Source organism: Pelodiscus sinensis, chromosome 4 (assembly GCF_052426305.1).
Source record: "Pelodiscus sinensis isolate ZL-2025 chromosome 4, ASM5242630v1, whole genome shotgun sequence".
Taxonomy (NCBI): domain Eukaryota; kingdom Metazoa; phylum Chordata; order Testudines; family Trionychidae; genus Pelodiscus; species Pelodiscus sinensis.
In genome coordinates, this window is record NC_143055.1 from 129,269,213 (window position 1) to 129,291,051 (window position 21,839).

The 21,839-nt window shown below is 44.0% G+C and overlaps 1 protein-coding gene across 8 annotated transcripts in view; it reads left to right on the top strand.

Moving 5' to 3' along the window:
- The window catches only part of SLC4A4 (solute carrier family 4 member 4), a 237,704-nt gene extending 217,187 nt beyond the window's left edge, over window positions 1-20,517 (top strand). For 5 of the 8 annotated variants that reach the window (XM_089778143.1, XM_089778146.1, XM_089778147.1 and 2 more), the window contains 5 exons: window positions 4,394-4,462; window positions 6,210-6,383; window positions 8,804-8,965; window positions 15,913-15,992; window positions 16,790-20,517. In XM_089778143.1, coding sequence (XP_089634269.1) covers window positions 4,394-4,462; window positions 6,210-6,383; window positions 8,804-8,965; window positions 15,913-15,992; window positions 16,790-16,895 — 591 coding nt within the window. In that variant the 3' untranslated portion in view covers window positions 16,896-20,517. Of the gene's footprint in view, window positions 1-4,393; window positions 4,463-6,209; window positions 6,384-8,803; window positions 8,966-12,628; window positions 12,726-15,912; window positions 15,993-16,789 lie in introns of all 8 variants that reach the window. The other 3 variants (XM_089778144.1, XM_014580584.4, XM_025178447.3) reach the window with 1 other exon arrangement.
- The last annotated feature ends 1,322 nt before the right edge of the window (window positions 20,518-21,839 follow it).

Here is a 21,839-nt window from a genome sequence, read left to right on the forward strand (position 1 = left end):
TAGTATACTACTGAATCTGGCCCGTGTACCTAGAGTCAATGCAAGGTGAAGGAATGTCAGTATTGTTGAACTGACTAACGCAACCAGAGGGTTATGTGTGACAGAAACAGTTTCAAACAAATTCCCTTTCCAAACTCCCCAAGAAGCCAGAGTGACTTCACTTTATAGTCGTATGTACCAGGAAATCAATCGGCATATACAAAATAAGACCAGTCCTGTAGCCCATCCTGTTAGTACTGAGGGTTCCTATTCCTGTAATAAACGTTAGTTACCATGGCTGACTTTTGAGTGATCTCACGTATGCGTGTAGAAAATTGGCATTTGGCACCTTGCTCATGGTGTGTGTTCCTCACCCAGAGTGTAGACATGACTTAGATGACAAAGAGTATAAAGAATTACTGGATTTCACCAGCTGTTAGGAATTCAGTTCTCTTGGCCATTCTGTATACTGGCCATCTAGCAATACTCAGGTGCATGCTCTAAGCTTTTTTCCCTGAAACCAGCAGTATGTGCAGCCCTCAGAAATACTGCACAGCGTGTGCATATGAGGAGGGTGAGAGCATAGAAATGCAATTTCTTAACCTTCTGTTTTCCTGATAGACAGCTAGTAGACTTTCAGCCCAGGTACTGCTCAACTCTGCCTCTGGTTAGTCTTGAAAACTCATTCCCTTTGGGTTTTTGTCGGTTTGCCACAATGTAAATATTTGCCTATTTATCGAGAGCTGGGGTTGATTTGTATACTGCTCCATACATCATAGAACTAGGGAAGCTAGTTACTGATCTCTGGTGCAGGAACTCTTTTCCTGGCGTATTAGACTTTTGTGATGACGATTATTTATTTATAGCATCCAAGATGCAGGCCGGGGGTGGGGGCAGGAGGACAGGAGAGTTGTACCAAACAAGTCCCAGTCCTGCAGATACAGATACAGGCGCAATGCAGAACAGTATCATACATTATGATCTAGAAAACAATAGCAAGGGGCATAGTAATTCAGTGATGCAATAGGTAGGTATTAAGGGGGAAGGCAAATGAGAGCTTTATCTACGTTAATCAGAGAGCAATGTTGTGGAAAGGCATGAATGAGCAAAGGGAAAGATGTGACGCTGGGGTAGAGAAGAGGCAGTAGAAATGAATACAGGAGATGAGGTCAGAGGCCTAGGAAGGGACCAGTGGAACAATGCCTTGAAGAGGAAGAAAAAAAGCTTTTAAAAAAAATAAAAAACTAGCCTGTTCTGAATTTCAATGGCTGGGTTTACTCCTAGTAAATTCCTCCTCATGGTGGCTCTTAACTCTTTCCCTCCATGCACTTTGTCTCTTTAATTTCATGCTTCGGTTTGATGCATTTGGTTATTACTGTGTGGCCTTGCCCTGTAGAAATCTGTTCCCTTCCCCCCACTGAGCTTTTTTTATTTCTAAGCAAGACTTGCTCTGTCCCGTGACCGTTGTATGTGTTTGCCCAAAGGATGGGTCTGTGCATCTGAGGGAGGGGTAGTAGGATTCCCAGTAGGGTCAATAGGAGTTACCTGGCTCAAATTCCAAGATCTTTAACAAAACTCCGCAGTGGTTCTGCTGTTCTAAGGACTCCTCATGGAATGCATTGTGAAACCTATGCGCCTTATGATGGCAGTAATAATCGGCATGCCAACAAGCCCAAAGTCAATAAAACAATGAAAAGTATAATTGCATCGCTGCAGCTTGTTGGGTGTTTTTTTTAATGTCCTTGGTACTTCCATTTATTAGTGATGTACCTCCACTGAAATATCTTAGTTCTTGATAAGAGAATGATAAGCAGTTTGCTATGAATACGTTATTTTCTTTAGTTGGCCAGCAACAGGTTTGTTTTGAGTCTGTGGGCTAGCACGTCCTTCCCCGACCAGAGACTATAGTGCCAAAATGAAATCTTCCACAACTGAAGGACCATATTTTTCTCACTTGACTGAATTAAGCATGATACTGTATGTAGACTCCACTGAGAAGTTTAGTTACATGTTTAATTATCCTGCAACAGTGCGACGAAACTCATATACTTTTTTATTGAGAAACAGCACAGAAAAACTTGAGCACAAAACTAAGATCTCCACAAACTTTCCACCTGTCTCACTTTTTAAAGAAACTGTCTTATTCCTTAGGCTACACCTACACAGTGGAACTATTTCGGGATACTGGAGGTATCCTGAAATAGCTATTCCGCATCTTAAGAGCAAGCCCGTTCTATTGAAATATAATGGGCTTGCTATTCTGCCGTCCCTGTAAACTTCATTGCACGAGGGATAAGCGATGTTTTGGAATAGCGAAATTTGGTGCTGTGTAGTGCAAATTGTGTAGCTTATTTCGAGGGAAGGGGGCTGTGTAGACGTACCCTTAGACACCACAGTAATGCCAACAAGACAGAGTAAGGCTCATTTTTCTCTTCCCTACAGCACGCTGCCAGAAGACTGTGGCAAGCAGGATGCAGGAAAACCATTTAGCATTTAACACTGAATATATATATGAATCACACTCAGTGAAGCAAGTGCTGCAAAGCCACAACAAGGGATTAATGTACCACAGAGAGACTTGCAGAAGGTGGTGGAGAAATGAGGCTTTGTTGAGAAATGGGCAGCTATTCTCATGCAGGCCTTGATCCTGCACAGATGTATGCATGCTTAACTTTAGGCATCTATTTTTAACTTCAGTCCCGTTGACTTCAACACCACTACTTGTATTTTTAAAGGGGGTGTGTGTGTGTACGTACATAAGTGTTTGCAGGATCAAGGCCTTAAAGAAGTGCTTGGCTGCCACCGTGTTTATAACGAGCAAACGGTTAATAACATTGCAGTGGGGGGCACCATAAAACGTTCTTTTCTCCCGCTGGAAAGTGGGCATTTCGGCTGGTTTAAGAAATGTCACTCACAAGAAAAATCGAATGCAGTCTTCATTGAGAGAAGCATGCAGCATGCTGTGCCTGCCCTTCAGTGGTGGTTGCCCGGCATTGCACTACCTGCTTTTCCCACCATAGGGGATGGGATGCAGGAGCTACTCTTTTTTAAAAGTTTGGTATCAAATAAACCATATCAAGGCTTTTCAGCAAGATTTGTATTTGGCCTCTAGTCAGATATTTTGATTACCAGCACGTTGTGTTAGTTACACACAACTTTGCTGCTCAGCTGAGAGGCACTTTAATTTTTTGGCAGGCGGCGTGGTTATTTTGCTGCTGATAAAGGCTTGTTGTCAGAGGCTAGGGTACCAGATTAAAAAAAATCATGTTTAATTTCTCATGCGCTGCCATCGGTTGTGCAGCATGCTGCACAGCTGAAAACCTGCTTCCATCCCATGCTAGGGGGGATTACATTCAGTGCGGGTGGGGTGTGAATTGATTCCTTTGTATCTCCTGCCTCGGAAGGCTATCAGGTGTGTATTAATCAATGGATATTTGTAAGGCACTTTAAGAGCCTCCAGTTAAAAAGTATGCATCTGACGAAGTGGGTCTTTGCCCACGAAAGCTAATGCTCCTACACTTCAGTTAGTCTATAAGGTGCCACAGGACTCCTCGCCGTTTTTTCAGTTAAAAATAGATCCCAATCAAGTAGCTGGGCTGGATACTTGGCAGATAATACAGGCTATTTTAACCGGCCATGTTGAGGGGAGCAGGAGGACACTTAAATGGTGGATTTGCTAACGTTGACCCCTCCAAGCCATGTAAGGACCTACTCCCAGCCTGCCTCCAGTATGCAGCCTACCCTCTTCCTGCAACAACATTACCCATCCCACCACGCAGGGGCCTCTTGTGTAGGGTGGGCCGGGCTTGCCACCAGGTGACTGCAAGGTGGCGGTGAGGATTGATTGGCAGGCCGGTTGGGCAAGTGAGAGTGGTGACTCACGATTGTTAGCACCTGACTAGTTATGAATTAACGTGGGTTAAGGATTGGGCAGAGAATAAGCTTTGGTTCACTTTGTTATCTAATCTCTGGTTGCAAATTCTTAAAGGAACCACCTTTCTTTTTAGACGTCTAGAGTTTCCAGAAGCTGGAAACTTGCTGGCAATAGAAGTCTCTCTCTATTTCAGCAGCTAGTCTCATTCGAAATCAAGCAGGTCAGGGGCACCAGCTCATTTTTCAACGTGAAAAGTTTTTATACCCTTATTGGAACATGTCTCCTAGCCCCCTGACTCTGCCTCCAGGCTGGGCTGGCTTCACTTCCCTTCTCTGTTGGGCAGACTTTTGTGCTATAATGAGCCCTGTTCTCTCAACGTACCTTAAGAGTGAGCTCCCTTTCCCTAAAACGTGGCATTGCTCTTTCGTGTTTGAAATTCAAGGTGAGCACAGGAAGTGAATGATGTTACTGTGTCCCAGCCAGATGACTGCTTTGAGGTTATTCACTGTGGTTTTTCCACCATTCTTTTCTTTTCCTTAGTTTATTCCCATGCCGGTGCTCTATGGCGTCTTTCTATACATGGGTGTCGCTTCCCTTAATGGAGTGCAGGTAAGTTCCCATAGCAACCAAAGCCCTTCTGATCTTTAAGGGTAGATTCTTTAAAGGACCTTGTCAAGAGGATGGTAATCATTAACATTGCTCTTATTTTAACTGCCTCTCCTTTCCCTGCTCCTCCACCTCATTTTCATTCCAAAAGCTCCTACCAAGGCTTCACAAATATTACCACATGCGTGTTGCCCTGTCGATGGTACCAAATAAAAGCTCCGTTTCCACCGGAGAGCCGCAAGTTCCAGCCTTCCGAGCAGAGGCAGTGTCATGTGTTCCCAGGGGGTGATTAAACCCAGCTCTCCGGCCACTCGCTCGCTGACACAGAACCTGAGAACAGCGTGTGCTCACTTGCCGTCGTCCTGCTTCTTAGATGGCTCAGGCCTGTAACTGGGCCTGCTGCTTTGCATTAGAGACAATCGAGTGAGCAGGATTTATTGTGGTTGTGTTATTCTTTGCCGTGCACTGGTGGGAACACTGCTATTCATGTGCTGAGCAAAGCCGAGCCCCCTGGCTTTGTCCCTGAGGAAATGTTACGTAAGGGAGCCTTTCTCCCAGGGCAGCTGCTTTAATTGGCATTAGGAAGCTGGAAGAGGTTCTGTTGTTTTCTATTGCCCACTAATTGCAGGCTTCTTCACCCCTTAGCAGTGTTTTAATGGGAGAAGACGACATGTTCTGAGGATGCCACTGACATTTATTTAGACCTTTATAAAAGGGCCTTGCCTTTCATCCTCTGGATGGAGGTTGAACCTAGTTTCCGAGTCGGCCAGAAGCGGGCACCAGGCCAGGCCTCCGCAGGGGACAAGCAGTCTATTTGTAATGCTCATGACTGCCTGGGTCTTCCAGGCGGAATTTCTCTCACGCTGTGGCCACGGAATGTTTATCAGCTGTCCCAGGACACCTGAGCGACAGGAAATCCTGGCTCGGAGAGTCATTGCTGTGGGGTTTTCAGTAGGGCCAAAGGCACCTTCTTTCTTACCCACGCATCAGCCTGGTTTGTTTCTCTTCAGTGGTAACAGAATCCCCATCCTCACAGCTCCTCTCTGACTTACCACCATCTGAAAAGGGCATTGCTTTTAAACGCTGCATGCCCGAGAGTCTGGGGAGACAATCTGGAGCTGAATTTGATGACTGTCTAGTGTGATGCTGTGAAGACTTTGAGCACTCACCTTAATCCCCAATTTCCTGGCCGCTATTCTGAGAGGCCATCATTCTTGACACAGAAAACAGAGTCAGGGCCTCAGCTGTTGGCAGGCAGTGCCTCTCCTATAGAACTCTACCCTCTGCGCCAGCTACGGCTCTGGCCTCCAGGCTCTCGTTTTACACACTGCCTAATGCTTCCAAACCTGGAGGCCTAATGTTAGGCACCTAAATCCAAGCTTAGGCACCTTCAGCGTCACTGGCCTGACTGTTCTATACTGGGCAGCCGCAAATCACATTGAAATCCATTGGAGCAATAGCTTTTTAGCCCCCCTGAAAACTTGGTTAGCTGCCAAAATGGATTTAGGGGCCTAACTTTAGGCACCCAAGTAAAAAAAAAAATGCCCATTGTGCAGTAAATAAATATTCCATTAAGAGGGAAACAACTCAGCCCATTGTGTGCATGTGTGTCTGCTGTTAATGCAAAAAGAGTAGATCACCATTGGTTCACAAAGTAAGGGCCCACAATGCTTTATCACGCCATTCTCTGTACCCGGGACTCTGAATATTGTATCATTTAAATTTTTTCTTTCTTTCCTTTCCTGCTCAGTTCATGGATCGTCTGAAGCTGCTTCTGATGCCTCTGAAACATCAGCCTGACTTCATTTATCTGCGTCACGTCCCGCTGCGCCGGGTCCACCTCTTCACGTTCCTGCAGGTGGTGTGCCTGGCCCTCCTCTGGATTCTCAAGTCAACGGTGGCTGCTATAATATTCCCAGTCATGGTAGGTGGCGCTGTCCTGTTTCTACTGCATTTCGGCCTCCCTTTCCTAGTAGGGCTGGTCCCTTTAGTTAGACTGCCCCGCAGGGCCCGTTGCAGTGCTAAGCTCGTAGACCCTTAGCAAAGAGCTTTTGTCACTCCATCCATCACGCTGATCACAAGACAACCAGGGGAATGCCCTCAGCACCCTTTACTCTTTGTGGTCATGGTTGCTTTTTTGCAAATCTTTTTGGGGAACATGAGTTGATGAAGTTAGGTCCCCCCCCCACCCCCGCAGGAAACCACAATTAATTTGAACCATTCACACTGCCACAATCAGGTTTCCCACCCCCAGCTGTGCCAGCATGTAAGAGGTACATTTTTTTCCTTGATAGTCCACGTTAAATACTGCACAGTCATCTTCCCTGCTTCTCCATAACCCAAACTGACAAAAGCAAAGGAATTTGAGGGCAGAGCTGTACTCGCTGTCCTTTGCTTATGTGCTGCTGTAACTCAGGGTGGGGAAATTGAAAAAGTTAATTGGCTAAGTCAGGAATGGGAAGTCAACTTTTATCATGGCTTTTCTTAAAACTGTGTGTCATAAAAATTAACACTGGTTCATTTACTCATTCCGTCTTTGGGGGAGAGCTTTTTGTTTTTCGGTATTAAATCAGTTGCACTCCAAATTGTTGCGTAAATGTAAACCATTGAAGGACACATAATTCACTCGGTTGTAGCACTGTGCATACGTACAAGGCTTACTTAGTGGTACTTACTTATAGAAAAGAACCAAGTGCACCTGGTAGCACCACAGACCAGGAACCCCAAGGCTCCCGTACTTCAGGGGAATTCAAATGCACACTTTACAGCAGGCTCCCTCTTTTTTACAAATCCCCAAACCTGAAGCCATGCCTATGCAAACACATGATCCTCGGAAGAGTTCAGCTGCCAGATTAAACAGCACAATTTAGGCCCTTCTCAATTACGTGTTTTATCTCTGATATAACTAGAACTCTTGGAAATGAAGATTTCATCCCAAACCTACTATGACCGGAACAATAGTGCCATTTATCTACACTCTGTTGAGCGTAGCCTCCAGCTTAAAGACAGATCGGATTTCAGCTAGGCTCATGCTGGATGGCTCGTCATGAAACCAGGGATAAACCTACCTGATTTTAGGCTTAGGCCTTATCTCCACTGACTGGAAGATCGCTCCAATGATCAATCTTCCAGGGTTTAAGTGGATCTAGTAAAGACCCACTAAATTGAATGCAGAGGGCACCACTGTCGACTGTGATACTCCTTGCTTTCGCAAGGAGCAAGGGAAGTAGTTAGGAGTTTTTCTCATCAACCACCCACTGTGGAGCTGTCCCAGAAAATCGATACAAGGTAGATCGACTCCAGATACGCAATTCACATAGCTCGAGTTGCATTTCTTGCATCAGTCTTCTCCACCAGTGTAGATCTGGCCTTAGTTAATAGGTGAGTGAAAGCCCAACAGTAGTTGCACAATGTATAGTGTATCTAAGGAGACTCATTTATTCTTATTCTTGTGTCGATGCTGTTGGAAGGAACAAAGCTGATGCAATTAAGAAAATTCACTATGGTTCCACTGTGAAACATTCCTATGTAGAAAGATACCTTTAAAATGAGTATCTCTGGACTGCTGGAATATTAAGAGCCCCACCTTTAATAAACAGTGAAAATCCATTAGCAAAGGCATCTGAGAGAGACAGAGCTGCAATAAGCAGAGTTCTGAATGCACTCCCATCACAGACCCCCAGTTTATTACACCTGTGCAAACCCACGAAAGGCAATGGGGCAGCACTGGGGTGAGTGACAGCCCACCATGGCCTGCAGAGATTCAGTTGCTGGAGATGATTCACAAGCAGGCAAGAACCCAACTCTTCTTGTAGCTCTCAAGCTGAGTTTGAAGGACTGGCAATTAGAGAAATCAACCGTCTGTTTACTTGGAACCCAAGCACCTTTTAATACAGACCCAAAAGCCATGGGACCCCTCAATGCCTTGCTTTCCCAAAAAAAACCTTAAAAACAACAAATAGTCTAGTAGCACCTTAAAGACTAACAACACATGCTGATGGTTTCATGCGCTTTCGTGGGCACAGCCCACTTCATTTTCAGGGTAGAATTGTAACTTATCTGTGGCAGGGCATAGTGTATCCCTGTATATTGTTGCTGTTTACACTAACACCTGGTCACCTAAGATACTGAAATCTGGAGCCCAAATCAGCTGCAGGGTTTAGACGTCCAACCTGACGTGCGCTATTGCAGTAGCCTGTCAGCTTTCAGACGTGTTAATTTGCAGACAGGGCTAAGGCATTTTGCAATCAGAACAGGATCAGATCAAATATACAGGGTTAAAGGGGAGGTGCTGAATGGATGCTAACATTTAAATAAGAGAATGCTGCATTTCTGTCCCTGCAGATCCTGGCGCTTGTGGCAGTCAGAAAAGCCATGGACTATTTCTTCTCCCAGCATGACCTGAGTTTCCTTGACGACGTCATTCCAGAAAAGGACAAGAAGAAGAAGGAGGACGAGAGGAAGAAGAAAAAGAAGAAGGGCAGTTTGGATAGTGACAATGACGATGTAAGGAACCTCCTGCAATCGTGAAGTAATAAATTCTGGCTAGCTAATGCTGGGGGTCCCTAGGAGCGCTCCTTCCGCATGGCGCGGTGCGCTGGCCGCTCCATCCAGTCCTGCCAAGTTCAGCTCAGACTCAGCATGATGTTTACCTGCTGTAGTCTCCGGGCCCTGAGCTTGTCCTCCTTCAGCTGTCCCCAGTTCCTGCTGGGTGGCACTTCCATATCCAAGGACGAAGTCTTCCGTTTCCGCAGGCGTACTGGTCTCCGCGTCTGCTGAAATGTTACGTGTGCCGAGAGCACTCTCTCCCCTAGTCTGTTTACCGTCTGACTTCCTTTCACTTTAGGCTTGTTACAGTGCTGGCTAGGATGCAAGTGCTTTGGGCGAGCAGCTCCACTATTCTGAGGGGGGGGGGACCCCACTTGTTTGGAGTACAGGAAGTCCCTGGGTTACGTACAAGATAGGGACTGTAGGTTTGTTCTTAAGTTGAATATGTATGTAAGTCGGAACTGGTACATATTGTAGGGGAAACTCTAGCCAAACGTTTCTCCAGAGCTCAGTTTTATTCTCCCACACCTCACTTCCCTCAGTCCTTTATTCTCAAGCTGAGGTGTCTGCTGAGAGAAGCCGCGGAGGACGCGGGCGGCGGGACCGCGGCGCGTCTCGGCGGTCTGCTGGGGGTGGGGGCGCAGCTAGTGCGGGGTTGCCTCACCCCGTTTGTAAGTAGGGATCTGATGTAAGTCAGATCCATGTAACCCGGGGACTGCCTGTATTCCTCTGCAGTTTTTCTAAAATTCTCAAAGATGAGCCTTCCTTAGTCACATTCTGCAAGGTGTTGTTTGTGGCTGGTAATCCTGGTTTGAACATTGAAAGAGAAGTGCCTGTCTAGAGCGTGTTTTCCTGGGAGAGCTCATCTCTGCTTGCGGTGTGCATTAAAATAATGAAGCATAGTTGCTAATGTTGGAGCAGGTTACTGCGCTGAAGACTTAGAATATGATAATTGTTTTTTTGTTACGTATGGACTGAAACAAAACCGTTGCGTTTGTGCCTTTAAAGCATTTTCCTCCCAAGGCTTACTTTGAGGTCATGTCTGTCAAATCGCAGTAGCGCTTCTGGAGTTGGCTCTTTTCAGTCTGGCCTCTCTTTCCCTCCTGCCGCATGACAGTGGGAAAGGACAATGCGGCTTTCATTCAGTATAATGTTGCCGAGTGCTTGGGGGTTTTGGGCGGGTGATGGTGGGGTTACTACTTCCTCTGCTCTGTGAAGAACCTGATTCCTGTGGCTGATAGAAGAAGGACACTCCCCCCATGAGGAATGCTGCTGCTACTCCTAGGAGATGAAAGAGGTGAAAAAATTGGCCCCTTATATCTAGAAATTCCATGTGTGTGCTTGTACAGTGCACCTCATTCTCTCACTGGTCGGCCCCTAGGAGGTAAGCATCAACGCTGCTTCCAGAACCCATGTTCAGCTGATGCGTTGGACCAGCTCATGTTGTTATAATATCCCCAAACGTCATACATTTTTCCTTGCCTCCGTGCCCAACAGCATTCCATGTACGTCACTGTAGCTAAACACACTGTGTCTAATGACAAGGAAATTAACTGATTGCTTTCTAACGCTTTTGGGGATTATAGCAATCCGCCTGAACGCAGGGTGGTGTGACTGTTGCGTATTTACTCAGGCTCACTGACACTTACAGTATTTGGTTGTATGGGAGGCGTAGTTAACGTTTCCTATGATTTTTTTTCCAGCATTCGTTGCTTGCAACGTGATTCCCACAGACTGCATGGGACAGTGGTGGGGGTTTTTAAAAATCTTTTCTTCTATAAACCTGCCCTCATGGGAGATGACACCGCAGGTTGTGTGTAATGCATTAGTGGTTAGGTGTCCAATGCTGACATTTTGGGACACAGATAATATAAATGGCCTTAGACCGAATGAACAAGGCAAGGTCTGTTGAGTTCTAAGTAGGGATTTGCTGGCAACCAGGCACAAAGATGTGGAAGGGATTGCTGCTCAGAAGCACACAGGAGGGTGTCCCTGGTTCCCTCTTTCTGAAGTGTCTAGTACTTTGTGGGAGCCCATCAGGAGACACCATCAAGAAATGCAAGAAGTGAGCCTCTACTGGACTTCGTGTTTCAAGCTAGGCTCCAGATAATTACTAGTAAAAAAATTTTGGCCACTATGTTTAGCTCAGGATTCACATTTAGTAACCTTGTCAGAGCTGACATCTTTTGCAAAGATGCAAAACCTTTAATGCTTTTCTTTTGCTGCGTGTTGGAATTTGAGATTTTTTTCCCTTGTAGATGGTAACAACCTCTAGTGCTAGCAGTGTCATGACACATATTATCCTCCTTTTTCTGGAAACTGCAATAGCCCCCACCAGTCCTCCCAGGTAATTTGGGATGGCTTGGCTACCTCTCTGGATGTTTGCTGTTAAGCTTTCACTGGCAAAACTGACAGTCATCCCTGGAGCTCATAAAAATATTTCTAAAGAGCAAATATTCTGCCTTTGAAATGGACCAGATTCCTACTCGAAACATTGGTGAATTACCCAGCAATCCATGCAGATACTGGAAGATCTCTGTACAACGGCTTCCTACCCAGCATTTCAAATGGCGTGCTGTGCTAGTGCCATCAATGCAGAGCCTGTATCGTTTCAGGAACAAAGTCTAAACGTTTCTGGCCAAGTGCAACTTTAATATTAATTCCTCTGCCAAGTGAGGGTTTACCCCCTCTTGGTTATGAGAAAGGGTTGTTATTTAAATGGGCAATCAAGACTTAAGTGTGTTCTTTAAGTCCACGGAAGTCAATGGGACTTAAGCATGTGAAAGGCTGTCCAAATTGATAGATCCTAGTCCTTCCTGTCTCCTTGTTGTTGGCATATAATACCGAGAACATGGTGTTTATCCGCTGCTAAGGGTCTGAGCCAAAGCCTGTTAAAGCCAATAGAGGCCCCTCGGGTCAGAAGGCGTGGACTTCCCTTGCTAAAATGCTGGCACCCTCTATCTGCATTGAAACCACCCCCTAGCTGCTTAGTCATGCTTCTGCTGGATTGTAAAAGCTCTTCAATGGAGTGTGGAAGTAGGGCACTAAATTAAATCTAACTTGAATTGTAATTGGGACTGGTTATATTTTTTGAATGGAGGGGGATAAGAAGGCCCACCTAACAGAGGCTGCTATGGGACTCTCCCCTCCTGTGTCTTACCATAGCCATCTCAGTTCCAGCAACTTCCAAGGAAAAGAAACATCCCCCTGGCATTCCAGGAAAAAAAAAAAAAATTCAGCAGAGGTAACAGGTCTGATGGGTTTTCACACGCCCCAATGCCGTGCAGCTGGTTTTCCTGTTCCGCTCAGGGCACTCGCCCTCTTTGGCTTCTTTGAACTGGAAACTGAGCAGACTTTTATACATTGGGGACAAGTGTAGTGGGAGAAGGTGAATCTACAGCTCCGCTGCCTTTGTCTTTGTAACCTGCCTTGCTTTTGTAGGAAGGGAGGGGGAAGGGGAAGTATGGTGCGATGGGCCGGTGAGCACATAGAAACAACTTGTTTTTCTTCCTCCCTCCTCTCCGCCGTGGCTGTGTGAAGGATGCATTTAATGTGTGGGGGGCACTGAGAGAGAGCGAGCTTTGGAAATATTCTAAGACCTTTTGCACATTTCTTTCACAGTCCGACTGCCCCTACTCAGAAAAAGTCCCAAGTATTAAAATTCCAATGGACATCATGGAACAGGAACCTTTCCTAAGTGATAGCAAACCTTCCGACAGTGAGTAGAACTAACCTCTTGCATGCCTGCTTGAGTGTGACTTGCATTGCCAAAACTACGCACACACACACACACACAGACTTAAAAAAAAACAAACTCTCCTCGCCTTTAGACATTTTTCCTTTTTTTTTCCTTCAGTAATTTTCAAGCCTCTCGTTTTTGGGGGTAACTTGTTCTTTTCTTTTTACAAGTTTTGTGTTTATCCTTCTTGGTGCCTCCACTTTTAACTGCCTTTATCAGCTACTAACAGGGCTCTTGCTAGCACGCTCTCTCTCTAACCCTCTAAATCATCCAGTCCATTTCTGTTGTGTTGTGTGTGGTGTGTGTGTGTGTAAATTCTGTCTGTCTACTTGGTGTCTCTCCCTTGCTGTTTAATGTTCTGGATTGCAGCAGATAGAACCAACATCCCCTGTCCATTACTGTTTTGTTTTCTTAGGTCCCAACCAAAAATCAGCACTCAACAAATTAGGCCTGCCATTGATCTTCTAAAATAATTTAATTGACAAGGTGGTGATCATCTAAATCTTACTCAGTATCATATTTCCCTTCGTAGGTGACTTGCTTTGGTGTTAAAATCTGTTCCTTCTCGCTTGGTTTTTTTTTCTACTTTAATATCAAAATTGATTCTATCTTTCCATTTTAGTCTTTTTTGTTTATTGCTCTTTGCATTTTCTAGTGTTATAACGTGTTTTGATAAGCCTGGAATTTCAGATTAATCGCCCTGAGTTCTCAGGTGGTTCGTGTCAGCTTTTTAAAATTACAAGCAGCAGGTAGGAGATGAAGTGCTGTTTGGGAATAATGAAACTGAAGGGGAACCACAAATGTCTGTATTATTGAGTATTTTAGGGGCACAAAGGGAATTGTTAGGCTTTATTTAAATTCGCTGTTGGTGAAACCTTATGGCTGCATTGTACTGGTGAGATTGCCTAACTATTCAATTTCCTTCTGTTTAAAGGAATCCTGTCAATATTTAGGTCCAGAGGGTATAATTTTAAAAAGAGCTTAAGTGACTTAGGCTCCTAAGTGTTTTTTGAAAGCCACAGAGCTGGTGTAATGGTTTCAGCTTCTCCAGGGTCCTTCAGCCCTTCTCTCCCAGTAATATGCAGATGAAGAGCAATAACTGGGTCATTATGCTAGGTTATACTTCCCCCGTCTTTTTATGCATTTTAAGCCAGGTGCCATGTAAACCAGCAATTATGGGCATTTGCATAGCACCTGACTTGCAGAAGGATCCCAAAGAGGCTCTCACAATCCTGCCCTAAGAATCACTTGACTCATCACTGAAAGATAGGGGATGTAAATCAACTCGGGAACCCTGTAGAACAGGAAGTAAAGAATACAATTGGATAGCACAGGGATTTTTACGAAGCACGGAGACATTTAGTGGTAACAAGATTCAGAGACCCCCCCCACCCCCTAATTGCAACAGGACCGTAGAGCCTTGCAAATCCAAGGATATCCACATCCACAGGTATGGGGGTGTGGATATCCACCACTCATTTTTCTGGATGTGGATACAAATTTTGTACTTAGAACCCTTCAAATTTGTGGATATCTGAGGATGTGGAGGTGCGTATCCACAGCTCAGTTTTATGGATGTTGCTACAACATTTTGTCTCTGCGCAGAGCTCTCCAGAACGGATTGTAGCCAGTGCTTTTTGAAAATTTGTACACACTGTGTGTGTACATAAAGAGAAACTTTTTATATATACGGAAATTATTATTAGGCAAAAATTATAGCAGAGGGGTCTTTTTCAGATATTTTGCTCTCAAAATAGTAGCTGGAATCTATCTACATTGTGGGATTGTCTACAAAAGGCTTTATATTTCAAAAAACACTAATAATATTTAGTACTTCTGCAGCATTCTTCATGCTCACTGCACTTTACACGTATTCAATGCACCCAGTAGTTCTGTGATGTGCATTCTTACTGCTTCCAAATGCAAAATCCATCCTAGTCTGTCTTGTGGCCACAAATAACCCTTCACCACTGTGGGACAGGAAGAGACACTCCTTCCTTCACTGTTAGTTTTTGCAGGTTACGGAACAGAGGCAGAGAGTAGCTGATTTGCATGAAGCCACAGAGGGTATGTCTGCGACTATCCCTTGGTTAGCTGACTCAGACTTGCAGGCCATGGTCTGCAGGTTTTAATGATGGCCGAGTAGGTGTTTGTTAGGGCTTGGGCTATAACCTGAGCTCTGGCGCACTCTACTGTTGCAGGGTCATCCCAGCCCTGTATAGCTCAAATCAGCTGTCCCCATTTTGACCTACCCAGAGAAGTCTGTAGGAGAGCCAGGACTGAAATGTGAGGCCCTGATTCTGAGTTCAGCTGTGGAAAATGTACTTAAAAAGTTGGAAACACTACTAAATTAAATGTTTAGTCTGCAGTCCTATCTCCATCACATTCTTGTTAAGTATGGAGTGAGGTTTCATGCTAGAGTCGGTCAGAAGCTTAGAGGTGAATTTGCAAACACCGCTGCCAAAGCTGGACCAATGAAATACCCAGATGCCCACTGCTACATGCGTGTCTGTCTGTCTGCGTGCACAGAGGCCTGTTTGTGGGTTCAGTTTAAGTGACAATGTTTGAAAACTAGTATTCTGTGTCCCAGAGGGCAAAGATTTCTTTTTACTCTAAGGCTACATCTACACTGCAGGCTTCTTGCACAAGAACTGTTTCGCGGAAGAATTCTTGTGCAAAAGGTCTTCCACAAGAGCACATCCACACTGCCATGTGCTTTTGCGCAAGAGTATCTATGGCAGTATGGATGCTGTCTTGTGTAAGAAAGCTCTGATGGCTATTTTAGCCATAGGGGTTTCTTGTGCAAGAAATTCATGTTGCCTGTCTACACTGGCCTCTTCTGGAAGAGCTCTTGTGCAAGAGGGCTTATTCCTCGTGGGGAGAGGAATAACTCTTCTAGAAGAAGCCCTGTTTTCTGACACGGTACTGTAAATTTACTTGCGCAAGAACGCACATGCAGCGTAGACGCTCTGCCATTCTTGTGCAAAAAGTCTGCAGTGTTAGACGTAGGCAAACTGAATATGTCAACTTGGTTCTTCTGATACTTGCTATGCATTTTTAGGAATCTGTGAAATTTCATGGCTAAATATTTGGGGACTTGCTAGAGGGGAATTTCATATTCACAATGGCTGAATGCTGTGACAATACTTTTTTTTTTCTTAAACAGGAGAAAAATCACCAACATTCCTTGAACGCCATACATCGTGCTGATAAAATTCCTTTCCTCCAGTCACACACTATGCCAAGGTAGGACACTCCTCAGCACAGTCTAACAAGGTGTGCTGCATGCTCAGGAAATACACTTGAAGCGTGGTTCTCATGTGGTACATAAATCTTGGCTGAGCAGAAGGCTTGCTTTGTTGGGTGGGTGGGGGGAATCTGTATAGGGTTAAATTCTGTTCCCATTGAAGTAAATGGGAACTTTTAAGCCAGTTCCTCCCAGCAATGGATCTTGCTCCCCCCTTACTGTCTCTCTTTGATAGAGGCAACGGGGGTGGAGTGACTAGTTGAGTCGACTGTCCGATAAGCACTTGCTTATTGGATTGGTGACTAGTCGCTAACATCCCTACTGACAATATTGAGTAGTAAATTCAAACAGCCACAGAGATTTTTGTCCCAGAATGCCCAAGGGTTAACAAGCGATCTTTATTTTAACTGCATCACATGCAGTACAACCTAAACGGGTGCTGCTTGTTGTTTGAGTACCTGACGTGATGGATAATAAGATTTCCATATTTGGAGGATTGTGCTAAGAACAGATACCACAGACTGCAGCCACCACTTGAATATTTGTAAGATTAAGCTCCTGAATATTGTAGTATTTATGTATAAATTCAGTGAGACTTGAACATTCATGCAATTTCTACACACATCGTTTCTTGGACCAAAGCATTATTTTGTCCAGTAAGCAGTAAAATGTCAATCATTCAGAAGTGGTGTTTGGTGATGAAAGAAGTTGGGGAGGAATTATTTGACCCTTTCAAAAGGCTGCAGAAACATGAATTCAGTCCATGTGTTTTACCTTGTTTTCTTTTTGCATCCAGCCCTCCACGAACTCCAGTGAAAGTTGTGCCTCAAATTAGAATAGAACTTGAGCCTGAAGAGAATGGTTATTTCTGGAGGAGCAGGGGAACAGAAACTACTTTGTAATTTTGTTTGTTAAACTTATACTGAACTTTTGTCAGCCAAATATTAAAATGCTTCCCTGCCGCACAGGTAAATCAGAAACACACTGTACCTTTCTCGCCCAGCTTTTCCACTCTCAACCAACATTCTTTTTTGCCTTCTGTCACTCAGACACACACACCCCACTAATGTTTTTAAGCAGAGGGCAGAAGTATTAAGGATATTTTATAATACCTTTGTGAAATGTCAGAGGAACTGACATTACCTTAGTTGTGAATCAGTGTTTGTTTGTTTTTTGTCTGGCAGAACAAAAACTGACCTCCAGGCTAATTCAATGTCTTTAACTCCACCGCTCTACACTACTGGAAAGTGCTGCTACACTAACTTGTTCTTAAAGCCTAAGTTTGTAGTCTCAAGAGAAGGAAAACTTACAAGGTACTTCACTCCCAGCACAAACTATCGCCAGCATTGTAGCATGTGTTCTGAGATGTCCCTTTCCTATGCAACTTTTTTTTTTAAACACTTTAATGGACTTATCTGTCAGGTACACTGAAGAGTGTTATTTTCCTAGATTGTTTTGTTTAAATTATGGGGCCTAACCTGCAACTTTTTTTGTCAATTTTTTTTAACTTTTTTAATTATTGTAAAGAAAAATGAATTTTTCCTGCAGCAGGAAACATATAGTTTGGAGTAGTTCTACCTCTTATTTCTAGATGCCAGGCTTTCTGTAAAAAATGTATTGTATAATATGTGATTTTTATAAAAATTACAGTCTAAGTCATGGCATAGGGCTGGATCAGTTTAATACCTTCCTTTGAAACTTTGTTTCTTAATTTTTTTTAATAAATACAAGACTAGCGGTACATGAAAGTGACAGGATGCACGTTAACTCGTCTACTGTTTAGGAAAAGACTTACATTTAATGGCAATAACAGTATCAGTGGACAGATGCTGATTGTATTAATTTTGTTGCTTTCCAATACAGTACTGTTAGAATTATTCTATGTACAAATGTGTGTGTGGCTATACATGTTTGCATGTAAACAGAGTGGACACCAGAATCATAGGATTAAGGGAGAGAGAAGTAAGGTTTAAACCTATGTATAGACAGCTATAGCATTTCCTACGTAAAGCCACCACTTAGTCATGAAGGTCTACTCTCTGAATGCGGATACTGTACTGTACTGTACTCCCCCTAGAGCCATTCACTGTTATGTGTAGAACTTTCTGTGGAGCCCATCATGACAAAGATACCATGTGGAATGCATCTTCTAAACTGGGTAAAATCTCCCCATTCACACTCATTACTTCACTTTTAAACAAAGCAGGCAATGTCTATTTGGGATGGAGGTTCTTTTTTTTAATTCAGTCTAAATGTACCAAACCATGTTGGATATTGGGCATTACAATGGAAGTTATCCACGTGCCTGTCGGATACTGTTTGGCCTTTGTGAGGGAGCAATCTCGTACGGGACAGGACCCTGGGTTGCTATACAGTGAAAGATCTGCTCCCGTTCCCTTTGACTTCACTGGGCAGAAGATCAGGCCTCATGTTTAACTCCATATTCATTTTTAAATGAACGCGGACATCCCCACAAACTTTGTACGCACATCAGTTTTGTTCCCTGAGGCATCGGAAGAACTAATGGCCTACAAGGCTGTCATGAAAAGAACAAAGCCCTTCTCCAACTAACAACATAAATGTCATAGTAGTACTGAATGTCAAATTTTAGTCTCCAGTCAGTAACAGCCACACCACAGGCATAAACTATTATAGAATAGGGGTTTTTTCCCTTGTCCAAATGTGCTATAGGAGTCTCTTGATGTTTTTTTTTAAATAAAATGTAATAGTAAAAGTCAGCAGAACTATGGACCATAATAATTGCACCCTGATCTTATTAGTGCTAGGGGAGAGGTAGCACTGGCATTACTGAAGCTACATCATCTTGCAATAAGCCCATTTTTCTCCCACTGGCAGGGGTATTATTTGAGAATTACACTTACAAGACTGTAGTGTGTCATGTTTAGCAACAATATCTCACACACACACTTTGCGGGTGGGGTGGTACATTTTAAACAAATGCCAAACACAGCCTTTAACAAACAAACATGCACCCTCCTGTTCCATTGTTAGACGCTCTAAGTTCCAGCCCATAGTCAGTCCGCTGTTCAGAACTTTCCAGGTGACAGCACATTACAGGGAAGGCAAGGCAGCGCTTTTCCTGGGCAGATCAGCATCCCATAAAAAGTTCAACCCTGATTGTCCTAAATGACATCTGAAACATTCAGAAAAACCAGGAAGGGAGTGTCTGTTGCCTTCAGCTAACAGCTCTGGCTAACTGGAGAGTGGATAATCAGGGATGTGCTAAGGCCAGGCAATGTGAATTTAAAACAAATATAAAACACTGTATTCATTCCTCTGTAAAAATCCCAGCCCACTATAATGTGAAACCAGAGAGCCAAGTACCATGTACAAAGCACGTGGTGTGTAGGATTTTGTTCACCACCCTCTAATTTCAGTTTAGAGAAACCCAAATGTGCTTGCTAATGAAGGATTGGAATAAATTAGTGCTGGACAACAGCAGATTTCCTTAAACTAGCACTGAGGGAAAAGAAAATAAGAACTGCTTACAATATATTAAAGATCCAATACACTCCCCCCCCACCCCAACTTGCTATTACCTGGCAATCAATCTCCAGAAAACGAGGTCTTCCACTTTTGAACCATGTTAAATGTACTTGAAATGTATTGACTGCTGATTTCTGGTGTCGTCTTTTATTTAAGAGATTGAGCTCTTGTACAGAGGGGAATACTGTCCTTTCATTTATACATACAATTCTTTGGTAGCAGACACCTGCCGTTTTTCACAACCCAATAGCAGTAAACTAAAAAGGTGTGTGTTTGTTTAACACAACAAAAAAACCTGCTGGCACCAAAAGATTAAATGCAGCGAAATGGCCCTATGCTATCATTAGCCTATCTGGGGGGTCCCCTTTCATTGCACTTTATCAGCCTTGTCACCATAAATAATTATGTAAAAAAAATTGTGGGGATGTTTGAGGGGAAATTTTGGCTCAACACATTTGTGTTGTGTGAGTGCATTTAGGAGCTGAATCAAAGTCCACTGAAATCAACGGGCACCCTTAATGAGATGAGCGTACATTTAGCGCTGCTACTCAGGGCTCATATTATCCAGTGAAACTTCAAAACAAACACTAGATAACTTGATCCCAACATACAATGTGAAAAAGGATGATTGTCTCCCTTTGTCTTAGTAGCCATTCATGTGGCTGATTATTCATTACGTTTTTGGAATCAACACGCACTTTCAGATACTTCTGTTATTTTTAATCCTTTTAAGTCTGTGTTTGCTTTGGAGGAGAGAATAAAAACTTATTTTAAAATGAAGTAATCAAGATGGTGGAACAAAAAGGAAAAAAACAGAAAACATTTCAATATATTAATGATTTTTTCCAATAATATAAAAACGTGAAATTCCTTATAACATTATAGTATTTTACAGTTTTATGAAGCTTTCTATTGTGACTTTTATGGAATCAAGAGATGAACAAGATGAGATATTTTAGCATTTATATTTTTCAAAATTAAATGTGTACTGAAAATAAAAGTAACTTTATGCATTTATTGGCGAGTTGGTTTCTGTTCTGACTGCTGCTTTGTTGAAGAAAGATTATTAGTATGCAGAGGGCAATGTAGTGATCTTTCTGGGCAAAACGTTTGACAGATTCCTTTCCTATTTAGCTCCATGAATCTAGAAACTGGGAGAATTGCTAACAGTTACTGGGAGACTTGGGGCAAAATCCTGAGTTGGTGTAAATCTGCATTGCTAGAGGAAGATACGGCCCTCAGGGTTTCAAAAAGGCTCTTTAATCTGATGGCAATGCCCTCCCGTTAGGACACCTTAATACTAGAACCTTTCAGATTCTATGTAACATGTTTCACTGCAGCAAACCCCAGGGTAGTTGCAGGGTAGGTTCAGCATAGACAAGCACCAGCTAGAATCCATGCCCATTGTCAAACCAATGCAAGTAAGTGGTAAAGGTCACATGCTACAACCCTTATTCATGCTCAGCTCTACTTGATTACCTCGGTCCCCCCCCCCCCACACACACACGGGTGGGTATGGAACAATGTGCATGACTAAGTCCTGCTCAGCATCACCAAGGATTAACGAACTGGGCTCACGCGTAACATCCCAGCCAGGCAATTTCTTGAATGTGATGAGCACAAAGACCTTGTCACAGGTCTGCTGCTATTGGCTCATTGTGACAATGACCATGTAACGGAGCAGGCTGTGCACACTTTAAGGGGCACATTTTCAAAGGCCCAGAGGGGAGCCTGTAAAGCAACAGGAGCTGGGTTTCGAACTGCCCTTTGGACCTTTTGAGTCTCTGCCTAGTCTCAAAGTCGGGCGGGGCTGCTGTGAACTGTCTTGGCGCTCAGAACCCCTGCCTGCACAGACCATCAGCAGGCAAATCCAGCTGAACGATAGGGGGAATGGTAGGCACCACACCTCCCTCTCCTACTGAGACTCGCTGCTTTGCAGTTTAACTCTACCGTGCTTCCGAGTTCCCATAACAGCACCATGCAGGGAACCGAAAGCCAGCAAGGAGCTTATGCTGTAGAGCTGAGACACAGCTGGATCGGCTGAGCTGAGCCTTGTTGGCCCAGCAAGCTTGCGATTAAGAATGGTACATTAAAGAATCCAACAGCGCTCCTGGCTTTCCCCAGTATCTAGAAGGAACCGGGACCCCGTGTTAAGCATTTTATCCCTAGGTTTTCAACCTGGTGCCAGACAGAGCGGATGCACAAATCTACTAGCAACTGCACCTGCCAAGCTGGTCGTCAGGTGCTAAATAAGCTCTTGGGTGCTCCCCCGACCTACAAAGCTCAGCAGAATCTTGCCCTGCTTTGGTCATTCCTTCTGCACCAGCCACCGAGTCCTG